General features: G+C 39.3%; 1 protein-coding gene across 2 annotated transcripts in view; it reads right to left on the bottom strand.

The window, feature by feature from the left end:
- Positions 1-17,922, bottom strand: part of AFG3L2 (AFG3 like matrix AAA peptidase subunit 2) — a 57,183-nt gene extending 39,261 nt beyond the window's left edge. The window contains exons 1-5 of one of the 2 annotated variants that reach the window (XM_043978610.1): positions 17,888-17,922; positions 17,548-17,792; positions 5,908-6,007; positions 1,503-1,580; positions 71-171 (exon numbers count right to left, since the gene is read on the bottom strand). In XM_043978610.1, coding sequence (XP_043834545.1) covers positions 71-171; positions 1,503-1,580; positions 5,908-6,007; positions 17,548-17,697 — 429 coding nt within the window. In that variant the 5' untranslated portion in view covers positions 17,698-17,792; positions 17,888-17,922. The other variant, XM_043978604.1, reaches the window with a different exon arrangement.
- Between the last annotated feature and the right edge of the window lie 1,578 nt (positions 17,923-19,500).

Raw genomic sequence — 19,500 nt, 5'->3', positions numbered from 1 at the left:
TTCTGTGGCTACTTCTATAACATTATAAGAAAAAGGAACTCAGAATTGAAGACAGAATATGAAATCAAACCTTCTGAAATCTGGACAGCCAATGAGAGTCATCTCTTTTGCCACCTCGTTTCCCACTCCCTCCTCCTCCAGAAGGGCGCTGTGTACTAGATGGCTTTGCTTCTATTAATTAAAAACAACAACAACACAAAAGCATCTTAGATTCCACGTATAACATATTTTTAAATAGTACTACATTTCACCTGTAAAACATTTCATGATAATTCTCAAAAGTGACTATTAAATGTCCTGAGGAAAAATTATTTTGTCAAATGGTGAAAGTTTTAAAATCAGCTCTCAGGGCCAGAAGTTGGGTGTCAGTATCTAATAATCATCCCTCCCTCTTCAAAATACTCAAGGAACTCCTCTTCCCAATGAATTCTCCATCTTCTACTACACTCTCTATTTTTCATCTGCTTTTTCCCACAATGAAGTGAGATAACATGCTCTCTCATAAATGCTCAGCCACACTCACTTCCTAAAAGAAGGCCATGCCTTTCATGTTGAGTCCATCAAAGAACTTGTGGGATTTCAATAGACTAATTAACATGAAAGTTTGTCAGTTTATTTTGTTATCTACTTTCAAACAGAACAAAGTTATAGGTAACGTGGGCAAGCCATTTTTAATTTGTCTGATATGTTCAATACTGATCTAGAAAAGTACAAAGATGCAAAAACAAACACAATTTTAAAATCTGATTTAGTTTCCAGTTCTAGTTAGGCAAAATACTCCTTTCTTCTCAAAAAGTGAGTCAAATATCCTTACATGCAAGTATTACAAGTTGGTCATTATTATCTTTTAATAAGTTGGTCATCAGTACCATTTTAACCTAATTATTCAGTAGTAAAATAGTAGCTTCCAGTTTTACCCTAAATTACCTTAACCTACAGCTTGAAAAGCAACTTATGATCTACCAAAACAAAGGAATTAAATTTTAACGTCATAGGCCATGGGTAAAATACTTTTACTACTTTAAGAACTTAATTAACATGGATACTCCTTCCACCAAAGGAGATATAAACCCATCTATATCTTAATAGATGGCCTTTGAGACAATAACTGAAAAATTCCTCACCAATCAGCCAACCACAGCTGAGTCTTTCCAAACCTAGCTAGGCTAGTCTTTGAAAAACAGACAAATTCCATTGCTAGGCCTGAACTCAAAGCTTGTCAAAGCTGACAGGACCTGACGGTGCTTTGGCTCTGTTATGTCAGCCTTCAAGGACAATGGCCCGTTTCATACACTGGAGAACTTTATGACCCTCAAATTTTCAAAAAGAACTGTATACTCATCAATTTGGAAGTTTCCTTCAATGATGAAAATCCCTCCCTCCATCCATGCCTGCCCATCTCTTGCCATGTGGTTCATATCCTACCAAAAGTTTGCCACAGCCTCCAAGACTTTAGTAAATAAGTAAAATGTTCACTTTGATATTAATCATTAAAATGGTACCTTTTGCTTCTTCCACAGGCTCTTTAGATCCATTAGCTTTCTTTTTGTTCTTTGCATTAGGAAAGTATTTTTCAAATCCTGTTATAAAAAGAAAAAGGAAAACTCAAGCTAAAAATTTTTATCTACTAGCATGCTAAAACCTCAGAAATATCACTGAGACTTCGTGAGATGAAACTAATAATGGGACTATAGCTCTGGAAGGGTATACATTATTCAAAAGAGAAATAAAAAGTAGATGACAAAAAGGGGATGAGAGGAAGAATCATTATATATTAAGAAGACAGGCTTCACAATGACTACAGAAATGAAAACGGAATGGACCACAAACAACAAAATTAAACCTGAATGCTAAGAAATTAAAATAGCCAAGCTTGGTCCCAAAGAAGACATATGAGAAGAATCCTAGTTAAAGTCCTCATTACCATTCACCTGAACTAACTTAACTGCCTACTATCTAATGTCACTGCCTCAAATCCCTCCCCGTTCAAATCCATCCTTCAACTCAGCTTCCAAAGTGGTTTTTCTGATGAAGGTCTGACTGAGTCACCCATCCCTGGCTCCATGAGCTCCAGTAGCTCCCTACAAACACCAGGATCAAATATAAACCCCTCTTTTTGGCATTTAAAGCTCTACTGGTTGGTCTCCAAGTCTGTAACACTCTTCCCCTTTACTTCCACCTCTCAGTTTCCCTACCTTACTCCAACATTCAGCTCAAATCTTACTTTCTACAAAAGGTAGACCCTCAGCTGCTAATGCCTTTTCTACTCAAATTACTTTATCTCTACTCTGTATATAACTTGTATATACCTACTTATTCTCCTGCTATCTTCCCCAATGGAATATAGACTCCTTAAAGGCAGGAATTGTTTTTGTCTTTCTTTGTATTCTCAGTACATAGCACGGTGACAGCAAGTGCTTGATAAATGCTTGTTGTTGGGGTTTTTTTGGGTTTCGTTTTTTTGCGGGGCAATGAGGGTTAAGTGACTTGCCCAGGGTCACACAGCTAGTGTCAAGTGTCTGAGGCTGGATTTGAACTCAGGTCTTCCTGAATCCTGGGCCTGTGCTCTATCCACTGCACCACCTAGCTGCCCCTGATAAATGCTTGTTAAAAGACTGGCTGACACCTCTTCCTGTTTCTTTGCAGAAGTGGGGAACAACAGGTATGGAATGCTGCATATGATATCAGACCTTTCTAATAAGTTGGTTAGTTTTGCTGAATTTTTTTCTCCCTCTTTTTCTTCTTTATTATAAGGAACGGCTCAATAGTAAAGAGATATCGTTGGAAATGCAGTGATTATAAAAAGTTATTTTTTAAAAAATTTTTAAGAAGAGGAAGAACATATGCTCATGTTAGGGATCTAGGAACCAGAAGAAGGAAACATAGAGACAAGGCAGAAGTGCCTAATTCCTCTATCTGTCAAGAAGAATGAGCTTTGGACTAAAAGTAATACAACAAAAACGTCTGCCCTTGGTGAATTCGAATTACTTGGCCCAGATAAACTACAAACCTAAAAAACTGGCACATGTGATTAATGAGTCACTTCAGTGATCACTGAAAGATGGTTAAAAAAACCAGCAACAACCAAGAAACTGTTAATCAATTAACAACTGAGTATATAAAAGGACTTTAGAAGCCAAGTAGAGGTTTTTATATTTGATTATGGAGGTGAAACAGAGCCACTGGAGTTTAATGAACAAGAAAATAGCAGTTAGTCCTGAGCTTTAAAAAATTCATTTCGGTAACTCTGTAGAGGATGGCCTGACTAGGGAGACAATTGGAAGTACCCTCAACAGTAACTGGGAAGTTTGGAAAAGGAATAGATTGGGGGAATGGGGGATGGGGGGGATGGGACAAATTTCAAACATATTGAGGTTGAGATATCTATGGGACATCCAATTCAATATATCTAAAAAGGCAGCAAATGATGTGAGACCAAAGGTCAGGCAAATAATTAGGACTGGATAAACAGATCTCAGAACCAGGTGCACAGAGCTGATAACTCTTGGGAGTAAAGGAAATCATTAAACAAGACAGTGTTAAGGGAGAAAAGACAATGGTCTGGGACAGAGACTTGGGGGACACCCACAGTTAGTAGGCATACATGACCTGTAATGAGACCCAACAAATGAGAATGAGGAGTCATCAGCAAGGATGAATAGCAAGAGAGAATAATGTTGCAAAAACCTCGAGGAGAAAGAATATTCAGGAGCAAAGAGTGATTGACAGTGTGAAAGGCTAAAGCATGGTTAAAAACAATGCAGAGTGAGAAAAGGCTTGTAGTTATGGCAATTAAAGATCATCAGCAACTTTGGAAAGAGGAGTTTCCACTAACTGATGAGGCTAGAAGCCACACTGTGGAGGGTTTAGAAGACTGAGGAAAGGGAGTAAAGGCACCAACTATGTATGGACAGCTTTCTCAAGTTTAGCCAAGAAAGGCAAGGGAGATATAGGCCAATAGCTAGAAGAAACAGTTCAACTGAGGGAGGGTTTTTTAAGGATATGAAAGACATGGACATAATTGTAGGCATTGGGGAAGCAACCAGCAGATGGGGAAAGACTGAAGGAGGAGACAGTAGGGAAATACATCTGAATGAAGTAACATGAGGAAGAGGGAAGAAAAGAGAATTTTTTCATCAGCAAATGAACTCAACTTTTTCAGGCAAGGTCCTCAACTGATAGGGTGGACAGAGGGATATTGCAGACTGTATGAAATAAGAAATTTAGACCAGTGAGCTTGATTTTGATTAATGGCGAAATTCTAGACCCTTTAATGACAAAAGACATTTAGAAAACATCTAAAAGGAAAATGATCACCTATAAAAGAAAGCAGTAACCCCCCCAAAACCAGCATGACATCGTCAAGGACAGGCCATGCCAAACTGGTTTTACTTCCTTTTTTGGCAGTATTACAAAACTGACAGATCTGGGTAATGCTGAATATAGTTTACCTAGATTTTAGCAAAGCCTTTGACAGTCTTTCATGCTATTCTTATGCAATAGCCAGAGAGAGGCAGGCTATATTAAAGTACAAATAGATGGTTTTTCTATTGCTTGAATGGCCAGATACAAAATGATAATTAATGATTTGCTGTCAACCTGTATGAAGGTCCTCAAGGAAATCTACAAGGCACTGTACTGTTTGATATTTCTAATAATGTCTTCCGTAAGAGCATAGATGGCATAGTTATCAAATTTGTTGATGACATGACACAAAGCTGGGAGGGATGGTTGCCCATGGATGACAGCAATCAAAAAAACAGGATGGAACACTGGGTTGAATCTACTAAGATAAAATTTAATAGAGATAAATGTAAAGTACAGGATAGCAAAGGCATGGCTAAAGAGCAATTTGTCCAAAAAATACCTGGGGCTATTGGTAGACTACAAACTTAACATGAGTCAGCAATGCTAGGCAGCTGTCAAGAAAAGTGACTTAATCTTAAACTGCAATGAGAGTAGTTTAACAGCCAAGTGATAGTTCTGCTACACCATGACCTACTCAGAGCTCAATTCTAGGCTCTAATAAGCTAGAGAAAAACCAGAGAAAGCCAACAGGGTTTTGAGTTCACATAAATTGAAGAAAGAGGGGATGTTTATCCAAGAGAAGAGTACACTTCAGAGGAACATGATAGCTGTCTTGAAAGATTGGAAGGATCATCAAGAAAAAAAAATTAAAATAAATTTCTTCTGCCTGACTTAAAGGTGGAACTAATGGGAATAAGTTGATATAAGGGAAAAAATTTCCTAATAAACAGAGCTATCCCAATGTGAAATGGGCAGCAACACCCCCCCCCCACTCCCACCCTGGCCAACCTAGAAATCAAGCAAAGGCTGAGACCATTCATGTTCAGGTACTGATTGGACTATGGCTTCTGTGGGCCCTTCTAAATCTAAAATTCTGTGTAATTTTACCTTTCCATGATTGAATTTCTCCATATGTAAAAGAGAGATGATATTAATATTTACATAATGTACTTTAAGAGCTTTGTAAATTTTTTTTTTAATTTTTTTTAGTGAGGCAATTGGGGTTAAGTGACTTGCCCAGGGTCACACAGCTAGTAAGTGTTAAGTGTCTGAGGTCGGATTTGAACTCAGGTACTCCTGACTCCAGGGCTGGTGCTCTATCCACTGCGCCACCTAGCTGCCCCAAGCTTTGTAAATTTTAAAGCACTATGTAAATCTGAGTTATCATTATTATTATTATTATTATTATTATTATTAATTATATGTAATGAATTAGTTTTCAGCATACTAGTAATTCACATTAACAGACAAGACATATACCTTATGAAACCAATATCCTGAATACCTAACTGATATAACACCTACAATATAGTTCTATAAAAAAATAAGATAGTTAAGGATGACAGTGTAGCACCTTAGTAATGATACATAAGGGGTTACCTTTTGGAGGTCGAGCACAGAATCTTCGATAGACAGCAATCACATTTGTCAAGACAGAATTTCTACTTGGAGTCACCTGAGTGGTAGCGTATCGATAGAGCTGAAATATGAAGTATAATAATCACTAACTCATGAAGATGATGCCACATACATTTTATCTAATATTGACGATAAAGAAAACAAACAGATAAAAGGACACTGATCATTTAGCATCATTAAGCTAATCAAATGAGATGCAACAGGGCAGAACGGAGGCAAGAAAACCCAAGTTTCAACTTGGCCTCAGATGCTCACTGGACATGTCACCTGTAACATTTAAACCTTTCTGGAAAACAATGTTCTCATCTCTAACTTGAAGGGATTGGGTTTAATGACCTCTATGGTCTCTTCCAGTTCTAAATTCATGATCTTTCTTCCTATAGTGAGTTGTTGTCCTCTGTTCTCAAAAGAATACCATGACATCAGGGTGATGTTATGCTTTGCAGTGAATTGGATTTAGATGAGGGAGGGCTGTGCAGTCACCAACCTCACTCTCCTCCAGAGCCATCTGGGTCTAGTAGCAAGATATACATCAGGACAACTGAAGATGCACTGGATGTTTTAAGGCAATTGGGGTTAAATGACTTGTCCAGGGTCACACAGTTACTAAGTGTCTAAAGTCACATTTGAACTCAGGTCCTCCCAACTTCAGGGAATCCACTGCACCACCTAGCTACCCCTAGTGAGTAAAGACCAGAAGAGAATGATCAACAGAACAGTCATTGTGTAATGCTTTAGAATGAAAGGGGCACTTGACTAGGGCTTTGATAACTACAGCACTAGTTCCAAATCTTTCAATTTACTGGGTATGTAACAATTTTAGCAAGTCACTCTGTTTTCTTATTCATAAAAGAGAGATAATATCTACCCTCAAAGTAAAACTGTGAGCACCAAATAGCATAATATATATGTAAAACATTTTGTAAACTGTTATACAAATGTAAGGTGGTATTGGAGGCAGCTAGGTAGCACAGTAGTAAGCTTTTGGACTTGGAGTCAATAAGACCTGGGTTGAAATCCTGTCTCAGAAATGGCTTAGCTATGAACTTGGGAAAGTCACCTCCTTCAGCCTCAGTTTCCTTATCTGTAAAATAATAACAGAGTATCTGCCAGGGTTGCTATGAGGATCAAATAAGATGTGGTAAAATAATGGAATTTGGCAGACACCCAGGGGTACAACTTGATTGACTTAGTAGTGTTTGAACTGGGTGTGAATGAGAAACTACTCAGTACCCACTTAAAACAATTAGATTTTTAGCCACCTAGTTTAAACTTGGCCAACCCTGAGAAGGAGTGTCCTCAGAGGCTATGGACTACATCATCAACAGGGAACCAGTCTCAGCCACACTACTTGAAGGACCTCCCCTTTGGGGGAGGGAGAAAAAGGTAGAAAAGGGGACCCCAACAGGAAGTAGGGGACACACTCTCTGTCTCTCTCTGGCCTTTGAGGAGCATTCAGAGTAGACTAGAGACTGGCTGCTGACTCCCATAGAAATTATGGACCCCTGGTGGTGAGTTAAATCCAGCCCTTTGAATTAACTAAGCTGAAAGCAAGTTTGGGTTTGACACAGCCCTTGCTAGAACCAGGCTGTTAATCCATTTTCCTTTTTCCTTATTCCCTTGTCCTTGATATTAATTTTACCTTTGCTGTGCATTTTATTCCATTAAATAAAACCTGATTTGTTTGTGGAAAAGAGGCTGTTAAGCTCCTTTCTTATTGGCCTGGGAGAAATAACTAAAAAAGGTAGTTCAGAGGTGAGGAAACTTTGGACCTAGAGGTCCCTCATTATTTTCTGAACCCCAATATTACGGGGAGCCACCCAATTAACTCTCCCCATATTAAATTTGGCCCCTACAGAGATGTGTGTAAAGCATGTTGCAAATCTTAAAAACCTATATAAATGTTAGCTATAAGTGGTTCTTGCTTTTAAATTTCTTATTAAGAGCTTAATATTGGGGGGGGGGGCACGGCAATGTGGGTTAAGTGACTTGCCCAGGGTCACACAGCTAGTAAATGTCAAGTGTCTGAGGCCGGATTTTAATCCAGGGCCGGTGCTTTATCCACTGCACCACCTAGCTGCCCCCAAGAGCTTAATATTAATATAACAAACAAAACTTGCTTAGTAACTAATTACATTTTAATTCATTTCAATGCATAAAGCATCCTAACAATTTTTCATTCACTCCTGCTAAGTCCTATTCAGGATTCAGCTTTATTCATTTTCCCACTTAAATGGTCATTAAGTGTATATTCCACTCTTCTGGTTCTACTTTTTAAAATTTTTATTATTCCATAAAGATTTCTAGATTTCTTTGTATTCTTCATATTTGTTAGTCATAAATGAATTACAGTCTTCCATTTCATTAATATGCAATTTAAGCATTTATTTACTGTTAGATATTTTGGTTGTTCTTAGTTTGGATTTTTGGTTTTTTGCAATTACATATAATGCTGATATGAAAAACTCTGAACAAATAAAATGGACTTTTAAAAAAAGGCTTGCAGGGGCAGGTAGGTGGCACACTGGATAGAGCACTAGCCCTGGAGTCAGGAGAACCTGAGTTCAAATCCTGGGCAAGTCACTTGCCCCCAACTGCCTCAACCCACCCCCAAAAAAAAGACTTGCAAAAAAAATGGAAATAACTTAAATGTTCAGTAACAGGTAAATTTTTAAAATGTGGTACATTATTGTAATGGCATCTTGTCAAAGCGTATTTCTTACTTTTTATATCTTTTATTGCATACTGTCAAATTGTTCTACAAAAAGATTCTACCAGCAATGAATGAGCATTTACTATTTTTAATTAGTTTATTTTATAAGCATTTTAATCTTTCCCTTCCACTGTTTCTCTGAAATTAATAATTCAAAAAGAAAAAGAAAGCCCTCATAACAAATATGCATTGTACAGGAAAATAAATTCTCCCATCAACCATGTCCAAAAACGTATGTCTCATTCTGCATTTTAAAACCATGACCCCTTTGGCAGGAGGTGGGTATCATATTTCATCTTTAATCTTCTGGACTCACTTATCATTGCATTGAATAGAGTTCTATCACCTTAAGAAGCTGGTTTTTTTTTTTATTATATTGTTATTATTGTATAAATTGTTCTAGTTCTGCTCATTTCACTCTGCATCAGTCTTCCCAGTTTTCTCTGAAACTATAAATTTAATCATCTTATGATGCAACTATATTTTTATTTGGGGGGGAGGGGCTAAGATTATTTCTCAGTATACCAGTACTATATGATTTTATAGGACTGGAAGATAAATATAAATCAGTTACTAGAAGTACAGTTCAAAATGCACACAGACTATAGAATTACTATTATTTAGTATTCTATTATCACTCTGTATCAGTGTCTTTCATAATACATTAATTTTTTTACTACCTGATTAGCTACTCTGAAAAAGACACATTCTATGATACAAAGTGCTAACTCATTTTCAAGGTCTGAAATGTAAATATATATAGACACATATTTATATTAACCTCACTAAAAAGCAATTTCATCTAAAAAGAAATCAGTAGAGTCAATGTAGAGTTATGGTATAGTAGCAGTAACAATGATATATCAGCTACATTTACTATCAGATATATTGTAACTATGACAATAACTAGTCATGGTAATTTTTTAAAAAACTTTATATAGTATGTCATGTAATATACAAAATCTAAATTACTCTGCAGTCTATAACTTAAAAATTGAATCCTACTTTAAATGCACCAGAGGATCTCACTATTTAAGTATTTCACTACATGATTAATGCAAAGTCAGGTAATGGCAACAAAAAGTGCTAAGTACCTTAACTGAGTAGGAATCCTAAGGTGAATCATTTTGTAAAATGAAAAATCTACCTTTGTTTATAAATCTGGATTTTTATGTGTATTGTACCTGTTTGGGGTAAGCATATTATTATTTTATTAACATTATACCAGAAAAGGAATGACCGTGTCTCCCTAACTTCTCACTGTCTTAGGTTGTGTGTTAGAGAAAGCAGGGAGACAGCTTCAGCAAGCCAGTTAGCAGGAGGAGGAGAAAAGCCCCAAAAGCTCCATGCAGTCCCTCACTGAGAGAGCCAGAGACTTCCTGGTGGCTTCCAAGGGTTTTTGTCCTCTTTTGATAGAGACTGGTCATTATACATTGACCAAAGCTAATTGGTTAGCATCATTCAGTTCCATGGGTTGACATGATTTGAAGGTGGTCTACATTAAAATGAACTCTAGAGATGGGAGATAGGGAAAAGAATGAAAAAGACTCTCACTCAAAGGTAAAATCCATTATCTCGGTGGTTTAATCAGTCCTTTACTTATCTAGACAAAAGAATCTATCTCCATTTCTTTTGTTCCCTTGGGTTTGTTCCAGTTGAGACAGAGGAAGTTTCTCAAGGAGAACTGGCTTTCTGGAGTGGGGGGAAGGGGAAGAAAGGACTGAGAATGTCATCTCTGAGAAAGCCCACCAAGAAATCCATTATTAATAATTATTTTTGTTACATATGGTTAGGCTTTTCCTATAGCAAGTTATACCTTTATTAGTGTCCTTAATAATTTTTCATCCCTTCTTTAGTTTCAGACCAAAAAAAATCCTAAAAGGCAGATACATGAACACATGAAGTTTAATTCCCACATTGGGACTGAAACACTGACACTTCCAATTTTATGACTTATCCAAGAAAATTTAATCTTAGTGACATCCATAAGTGAATTAGAATGTAGTTTCTCCAACTTTTCCAAAACCAACTATATAAAAAGTATTGATGAAAGTGACTTTACTCTTTATCAATAACTTTTGTCTTGTCTGAACTGAATGTTAGCAACTCCTTGGTTGATATTATCTGCCTGATATTATCTCCCACAAAGATTTACAAAATTAAAGGATTCCCTAGACAGGAATATTTCTAAGAAGCAATTCTAGCTATTAATACCACTACTGTGAAGATTTTAAAAATATTTTTCTAATGCAAACAAATTATGAAATGAATACAAATACTTATGCCTCAGCACTCCTCCATTTGAGTCATTTAGTAATTAGTTACCTTGGAGGGGGGGGGGGCAGGGAAGAGAAAATTTGAATTGGTAAAATAGAAGCATTAACTTAAGCAGCAGAAAAAGCTCTGGAATGGGAGTCAAGGCCTGGGTTCAAATTCTGGCTCACAAATGAACAAAGTAGGTGACTGGGCAAGTTATACTATCTTTGAAGTTCAGTTTCCTCTTCTATAAAGTGAAGGTTTTAATATATTATGTCGGGGGCAGCTAGGTGGCACAGTGGATAAAGCACTGGCCCTGGATTCAGGAGGACCTGAGTTCAAATCAGACCTCAGACACTTAACACTTACTGGCTGTGTGACCCTGGGCAAGTCACTTAACCCTCATTGCCCTGCAAAAAAACCAAACCAAACCAAACCAGAACCAAAACCAAAAACAACCAAAAAAAAAAAAGTGTTCTGGTCCTGCTAAGTCAGGGCTTCACTTTGAGATTTTAAAAAAATAGATTATGTCCTTAGTAAACTCAAGCTATTGTAATATTCTATGTTCATAGTATAAATAGACTATAATGATCAAATGAAAAGCAGTGCTGCTAGCCATTTGTAGTTTTGCTGAAAGGCAGGTCAATTTACCAAGGCTCTGAATGAAACTTTGGTGGTACCATAAAAGTACAATTAATTTAGGTAAGAATGTGATTTACAATGATACATTGTAAATTTTGTTTCACTAGTGACTTTTTGATCAACAAAAACACTATCAACTACATTCAACAAGGACAACCAATGGGGCGGCTAGGTGGCGCAGTGGGTAGAACACTGGCCCTGGAGTCAGGAGTACCTGAGTTCAAATGCGGCCTCAGACACTTAACACTTACTGGCTGTGTGACCCTGGACAAGTCACTTAACCCCAACTGCCTCACTAAAAAAAAAAAAACAAGAAAAAAGAAAAAGGACAACCAAAATGGTTAAGAGGAAAGAGATTTCCATATCAGTAGACTAAAAAATTAGTTACTTCAGTTTAGAAAGATAAGTTGGAAGGTGTGATAAAGATTAATAGGACAGGGCAGCTGGTGGCATAGCAGATAGAGCACCAGCCCTGGAGTCAGGAGTACCTGAGTTCAAATCCAGCCTCAGACACATAACACTTACTAGCTGTGTGACCCTGGGCAAGTCACTTAACCCCAATTGCCTCACTTTAAAAAAAAAAAAAGATTAATAGGACAGGAAAGGTATAGATGTGGAGAGTTTGACCTTAATCAACAAATTCTAAATACCAGGACTAGAGGCTATACAATGAAGCTTAAAATAAATCAGTGAAAACACTACTTTTACATCATTTGGGTAAATCCATATAACTCATTACCCTTTACTCATGCTAGACAAGGTGAAAATATAAAAAGATTCAACAGGGTTTAGATACATTAATGGATATTATGTTCATAACAGTTTACTATGGAAAGAGAGGGACAGTTAGGAATATAGCCAATCTTTTAAGGTCCTGTTGTGTGGAAGCCAACCATAACCTTTTACAAAAATTCCTTGGTACACTTGCCAAAGATACACTATCAGGTATGATGGACTTTTGGTATGACCCAATGTGGCATTTATACTCTCTATTTTAGATACTGACTTTAACCTATGGATCCCATAGGTCACTGAGTCAGTTACCCAGACTCAAACCTTGAAGTGATTGCTGATGCTTCTCTTGCCTTAAATTCCCCATATTCAAACCAGTCAACAAATCCTGTTTATTTTTGTTTCTCTCCAATCCATCCCTTCCTTTTCATCCCCACCCCCACAGTTCAGGTCTCTGCCACCTAATGCTTGGTTTATTCAAATAGCCTTCTCTCCCTGCCTTCAGCTTCTTCTCTTCCAAACCCACACATTTATCCTCTCCACTTTAATTTTCCCAAATGCCTTATTTGTCACGTCACTCCCTGGTTCAAAAACCAGCCTAAAATTCTAGCTGTGATGTCTAAAATCAAATGAATTGGTCACCTTAAATTAGGAAATGTATAGCACCAATCTTTGAGTATTAAGTATTTATTAAAGTATATTAGGGGTTAGTAAAAAGAAACATGTGGATAAAGTATCACCATTCTGCCTATCCCTGCTGCCTCTCCCACCAAGCCCAAGTCTGAAACAGAAAGGGCTAGTTCCTCCACACTTCTCCCAGAAGCCCCCTCTCAAACAGGAAACAGGGCCGTGTACACACACACACACACACACACACACACACACACACACACACACACACACACCGCTCCAAGCTAATTGTCTGGTAACATTGATTGACAGGACCCACGGGTGGCAGACCTCACTTCCAGACTCTGAAGTCACATGTTTTCTTTTCATGGCAGAGCTTCCCTGTAATATCTTTCTCAACAGGTTTGTAGCACTATAATTCTCACACCCACTAACTAAAGGATAATGTCTAAAAGCCTTAGCATGAAATTTAACGGCTTCTGTAATCTGGACCAAACAACTTTCCAACCTTATCTCCCACCATTCCTTAATATGAACTTTCAATTCAAAACATGATGGTCTCTTTACTTTCTCTCAAACACCACATTCACAATCTATTCTCCTTGCTTATGTTCAAGGTGTTGGATAAAGCTCTCCAGTTGTATTCTCCCTCTATTCAAATTCCAACCATTCTTCAAGGCCAAACTCAGATACAGCTTCCTCTAGCCTACAGTGATCTCTCTTTCCTCTGAGACCTTAAATTACCTGCTGCTTATATGTCAACTGCCATTTGCCAAATACTTCCTTGCATTATTATTAAACATTCTTTATGTTTGAGTCTTGTTTTTCCAACCTGTTTTGCAACCTGTTTAAGAATAAGGACCATGCCATAATTATTTTAATAATCCCCATAATGCCTAACATAGGACTCTAAATATAAGATATATTTTATGGATTGAGATCAACCAGGATTCAAAAAAGAACTAATCTGTGCCAACCCTTTGATCCAGTGATACCACTAGTTGGCATATACCCTGAAGAAGAGGGAAAGGACTTGTATATACAAAAGTATTTGTAACAGCACTTTTTGTTCTAGCAAAAAAAAAAAAAGAAAGAAAGAAAGAAAATAAATTGGGTGCTAACAGATTAGTGAATGGCTGGACAAAGTGAAGCATATGAATATAATGGAATGTTACTGATCCATAAGAAATAATATGAATGATTAAGAAGAGCTTGGGCTGAATGAGATCAATTTACATGAATGTAAAAGACAATCTGAAGATTTGAGAACTCTAATAAGTAACCAATCATGACTTCAAAAGACTATGAAGTGAAATAGTACAGAATGAGACACGATTTTTGACATGGCCAATGTATTCATTTGTTTTCCTTAATTATACTTATTCATTATAAGGGAAAGCTTCTGTTTAGCCAGCAAAAGGGGAACTAGGTGGCAAAGTACAGAGAATGCTGGGCCTGGAATCAGGAAGACTCATCTTCCCAAGTTCAAATCTGGCCTTAGACATGTGGTAAAAATTATTGGTGGTAAAGATTAATACTGAAAGTTTGAGCTGAATCATTTGGGAGGGGCCATACCTGGACCACCCTGAGATTGCGAATGCTACTGAGCAGCTTTTTGTGTGTGTGTGTGTGTGTGTGTGTGTGTGTGTGTGTGCAAGCGCAGGGCCATGGGGGTTAAGTGACTTGCCCAGGGTCACACAGCTAGTAAGTGTCAAGTGTCTGAGGCCGGATTTGAACTCAGGTACTCCTGAATCCAAGGCTGGTGCTTTATCCACTGAGCCACCTAGCTGCCCCCTACTGAGCAGCTTTTGAAGGAATGCCAGACCTCCCCTTTTGGGGGAGGAAAACTCCACTGGAAGTGAGGCGACTTCCAGTGGATGGGGCATTCAAAAGGTCGGTCTCTTTTGGCCTGGAAAGCAATCTGGTGGCACTCGGCAGTGGGGTGTTTTGTGCTCGGTCTTGTTCGTACTGGTTCTTGGCCCTGCGGGCAGTTTGAGATTGGTGAGTTTTATGAAGGAAAACCCTAAATTCCCTTGAACTAGCTTAACTGGGAACTCTCTGGGATCGCATAGGCTAAGCTTAGAGTTAAGACTGTCCATCTGTATTTCTACTTTCTTATTTCTCTAATTGGTTTCACCTTTGTGGTCTAATTAATTCCCAAGCAATAAAACCTGATCCTTTATGAACTAAAGCTCAGAGGCTCCTTTTCTTATTGGCCTGGGAGGAATATATAAAAGGGAAAGTTCAAAAGGGAGATTAATGCTCCATATATCAAATTTTGGCCCTCACAGACACTTTGTAGCCATGTGAACCTGGGCAAGTCACTTAACCCTATTTGCCTCAGTTTCCTCATCTGTAAAATGGGCTGGGACACAATTTGGCAAACTACTCTATCTTTGCCAAGAAAAATCCAAATGGACCCAGAAAGAGTACGACATGACTAAATAACAATGATAGATGTAAAATTTTTAAAAAGAAAATAAAAAGTTAAAAAGGGCAAGTTTGTCACTATCTTACTACAAGTTCATAGTTTCATGTACAATCCTCTTTTATGATATTTGTCTACTGAAATATTTGTTTATGGCTCACAAATAGAATCTTTTTTTAAGATCAACTAGAAAACATCAGAAAAAATCCTCAAATTAAAGATTTAGTAGTTATCTACAGAGACATCTTTGATAGGATGTTTTCTCTTCCTATTTATCTGACCAAGACTTGGATGTTTGCAATTATTTTTGTTTATAAAAGAAATACAAGTTAACCTGAGGAGGGCACTAGCAGTTGGGAGCATCAAAAATGGATTCATGCAGGGGGGCAGCTAGGTGGCCCAGTGGATAAAGCACTGGCCCTGGATTCAGGATGTGAGTTCAAATCTGGCCTCAGACACTGGACACTTATTAGCTCTGTGCCCCTGGGCAAGTCACTTAACCCTCACTGCCCCACCAAAAAAAAACATTAAAATGGACTCATGTAGGAATAGTGTTTGAGTTCTTGAAATGTTAAGTAAATTATTGCTTCTTTGAGGTGAGGGTGAGGAAGGAGTGCATGGAAGACAAGCCAGAATAAAGGCATGGCAATGGAAGATGTATTGGAGTTTAATGAACAGTCAAGTGACATCGTCAGATGCATGCTTTAGAAATATCATTTTGGCACTGTAGTTCTTTACTAAGAACTGGAGCTAGAATGTCCGGGAAACTCTTCATGGTTCAGATTCATGACACCAAGAAAGTAGACAATTTCTGTGAAGATTAAGGTAGACTTCCCCAAAGCTACAGATTCTAAACTGACAAGACCTATTTCCAAATAGGATAGCAATTAGAGCAGGATAAGATAGAGGCCAAAAATACAGAAAGGGGTTGAAATAGGGGGGGATATAAATAGGAAAAGAGACAAAAAGTAGAATTTAGTTAAAGGATGAAGGGGGAGACTAGGATGAATAAAGCTTTACATTGGCTTGGCTAACTGAATGAAAGCTAGTAACAGCAATTCATTACCCCCCTCCGACTTATCTAATGTGCAGGTCTGGCTCATTCCAAGCAGAAATGACACACACACATTAGCCTTAGTAAGCATTTTCTCTTTGCCTACAACTGCATAAAATCAATCACACACAAAAAATACATTTATATGAAAAAATTTCATATATCTTTGTGGAGAAAAAAAACTAAGTGAACTTCCTAGGTAAGGGATATCTTTTTATGGGAAGACCTGGTCTTTACTATGATAGCAAGTGGACAAACTAGAGCATCCAACAGTGAGAAAACTTTCAAACTCTTACAGAAGGAAGTATAGCTCAGTGACCTTGGACAAGTCACTTAAGTTTTTTGGTCCCCAAATACGTACAAGAGGGATTCCACCACCTTACCTGACTAAAGTCAGGTAGCCTGAATAGTTCATTGGCTCAAAGATCTAGACCTGGAAAGGAATCTTAATTAATCCAACTCTCCTCATTTTACCGATGAGGAAACTGAGGCCCGCAGAAGTTAAGTGACTTGCTCAAGGTCACACAGTATGTGTCAGAGCAGGGATTCAAACTCAGGTCCTTCGGCTCCAAGTTCAGCACTCTTTCCACTTACAGCTAGAAGGTCTATAATTCTATAGACTCCTACCATTTAGGCAATGAATGGGGCCAAGTCTATGAATGACAGAGAAAAAAAAAGGAAGAGTTTCCCCTTCTTAGTACAACTTTCTCTCCCGGTCACCCACACTGCTCGACTCTGGGCTATTTCTGCGGTCTAGAGGCTCCGGCCGCTGTCCTATTGGCTAAATTTGGGGCACTTTCCTCCCTACAAACTGGTGAACGATGAGGGCCCGCTTTCCGGCCCCTCTAAGGTCGGTTCTACTCCGCAGTCCAGGAGCCAGGCCGGGGGAGCAGAAGACCGGCACGAGGATGGAGGGAGTGACGGAGGGCGGCCTTAAGAGGAGACCAGGATGGGACTGGGGAGCTCGGCTCGAAGGGAGGAGGAAGCTGCGGGTGACCTTGAGGCGGCCGCCGCCGCCTCCGTTCTCGGGCTGGGCCCGAGGGTCCCCGAAGGCGCGGGCTCCGGGGCCCGAGCTAGGAGGAGAAGGAAGAGGAAGAGGCTGGGAGCCGACGGCAGCGGGAGGGTCCAGGGCACCGTGGAACTCACCATCCGGAGGCAGGTTCCCTTGCTGCGGCTCACGCCGCCACCGCCTCCAGGAAGGAGGAGCAGAGAGGGCGGCTGCTGCCGCGGGAGCAGAGGGAAACCACGGGACCAGCAGCAGCCCCGGCCGGAGAGCAGCAGGTAGCGGTGCGCCATGGCCGCGGCAGGGACCGGGCCGGCGCAGGCGCCGTGGGCCACCGGGACCCCGCGCCCGGCTACCTGTTAGCTGGTCAGCCTCTCCCGGAGTCACCCTGGAGGAATAAACAAACACTTTACGGCCTCTGTCCTCTTCCCTTTTCTCGCGCGCGCAGCTAAGGTAGTTTCACTGTACTCGGATCACACCTACCTCCCTTGCTCAACTCCGCCCCCAGTGCGTTTGCGTCATCACGCAAATCACCACCCCGGGTCACACCTACCTCCCTTTCCTCAACGCCGCCTCTGTGCGGCTTACGTCACCACGCAAAGCACTAACCCGGATCACACCTACCTCCTTTTGCTCGACTCCTCCCAAGTGTGTCTTACACCGCATGCGAGGCATATTCAGGTTTACTGCACTGCCCGGATTACGGCAGGACGTTTATTCTGAGTAAGGAACCCCAGCTCCTTATGGAACGCACGTGGTATTCATATGGTAATGGATTAACTCAAGAGGGCCCTTCCATCTGCCTGTCATCGTATGCGCAATATGCGGATGTCCATCCTTTTGGTTTTGGTAGGAGAAGCCAAAGGTGAGGACAAGGCTAAAAATTGTGCAAAACTAGGGGGAAAAGTGAAAACCCACAAAACTGGATTTAAAAATAACAAAAAAAATACTTAATGACAATAGGCTACTTAGAATTCAGTAAATTTCTGTTTTTATACAAAATTGTAACATCTGTAATTATTTGGAAAATAGTCATTGACACATGTGCAAGACATTGTTCAGTCTGTGGACCCCTTACAAAAGCTTCCTAACATCCCCTCCCTGCGATGGGAACCATTGTTCTAGTGTATTGGATGAGTCCTCTCTGAAGGTTCCTAGAAGGATAAGGAGCAGAGTGTCCCTGGATAAGTGGAGGAGCCGAGATCTGTACCAGTGGAGACAGCACACACCAAGATATCATGGCTATGTCTTAGTTATACTTAAGTATATAAAAAAGCTAAATACCTCAATACCTTAGGAAAGGATTGCTTAGACAAATGTCTTCAGTGAGCCCTAGTACAGATGTGAATACATTTATTTTGGTGTTACATGTTTTTTGCCCACAGGTTTCAGTAATTATCTACATAATATTAAAACCATCGAGGAAAGGTTACTGCAAAATATTGATACACACTATGTGAGCCTGTTGTCCACGTGTTGTTTTTGAAATTTTGTTACTTGTGTAACATAAGGGCTGGCACATGTGCAGATTACCTCTCGGAGTGCCAGATCCCAATTAAGCTTATAATATTCACAATGTCAATAATGTTACTGTGCAGTCTTCTTATATGAAGAAACCCTAACACTCCATCATACAAGGAGAAATGTGTTTTGAGTTGCTTTCTCAGTTGTGATGATAGTTTTAATCTGATCTATCTATATTCAATACTTGGTCCATTCTATCAGCAAAGCAAATCTTCTGATAACTTTCATTGTTTATAGACCTTTTTTTTTTCTAAAAAAAGCACAGTGGATAAAGTACTGGCCCTGGTTTCAGGAGTACCTGAGTTCAAATCTGGCCTCAGACACTTGACACTTACTAGCTGTGTGACCCTGGGCTAGTCACTTAACCCCCATTACCCTGTAAAAATTAAAAATTAAAAAAAAGGATACTGTGGGGGTTAGCTAGGTAGTGCAGTGGATAAAGCATCGGTCCTGGATTCAGGAAGACCTGAATTCAAATTCAGCCTCAGACACTTGACACTTACTGGCTATCCCTAGGCAAGTCACTTAACCCTCAATGACTGGAAAAAAAAAAGATCCTGTGTCCAATTAAT

Source organism: Dromiciops gliroides, chromosome 1 (genome assembly GCF_019393635.1).
Source record: "Dromiciops gliroides isolate mDroGli1 chromosome 1, mDroGli1.pri, whole genome shotgun sequence".
Lineage (NCBI taxonomy): Eukaryota > Metazoa > Chordata > Mammalia > Microbiotheria > Microbiotheriidae > Dromiciops > Dromiciops gliroides.
Note: the sequence above shows the minus strand (reverse complement) of the source record. Positions and strands in the feature narration are given on the sequence as shown.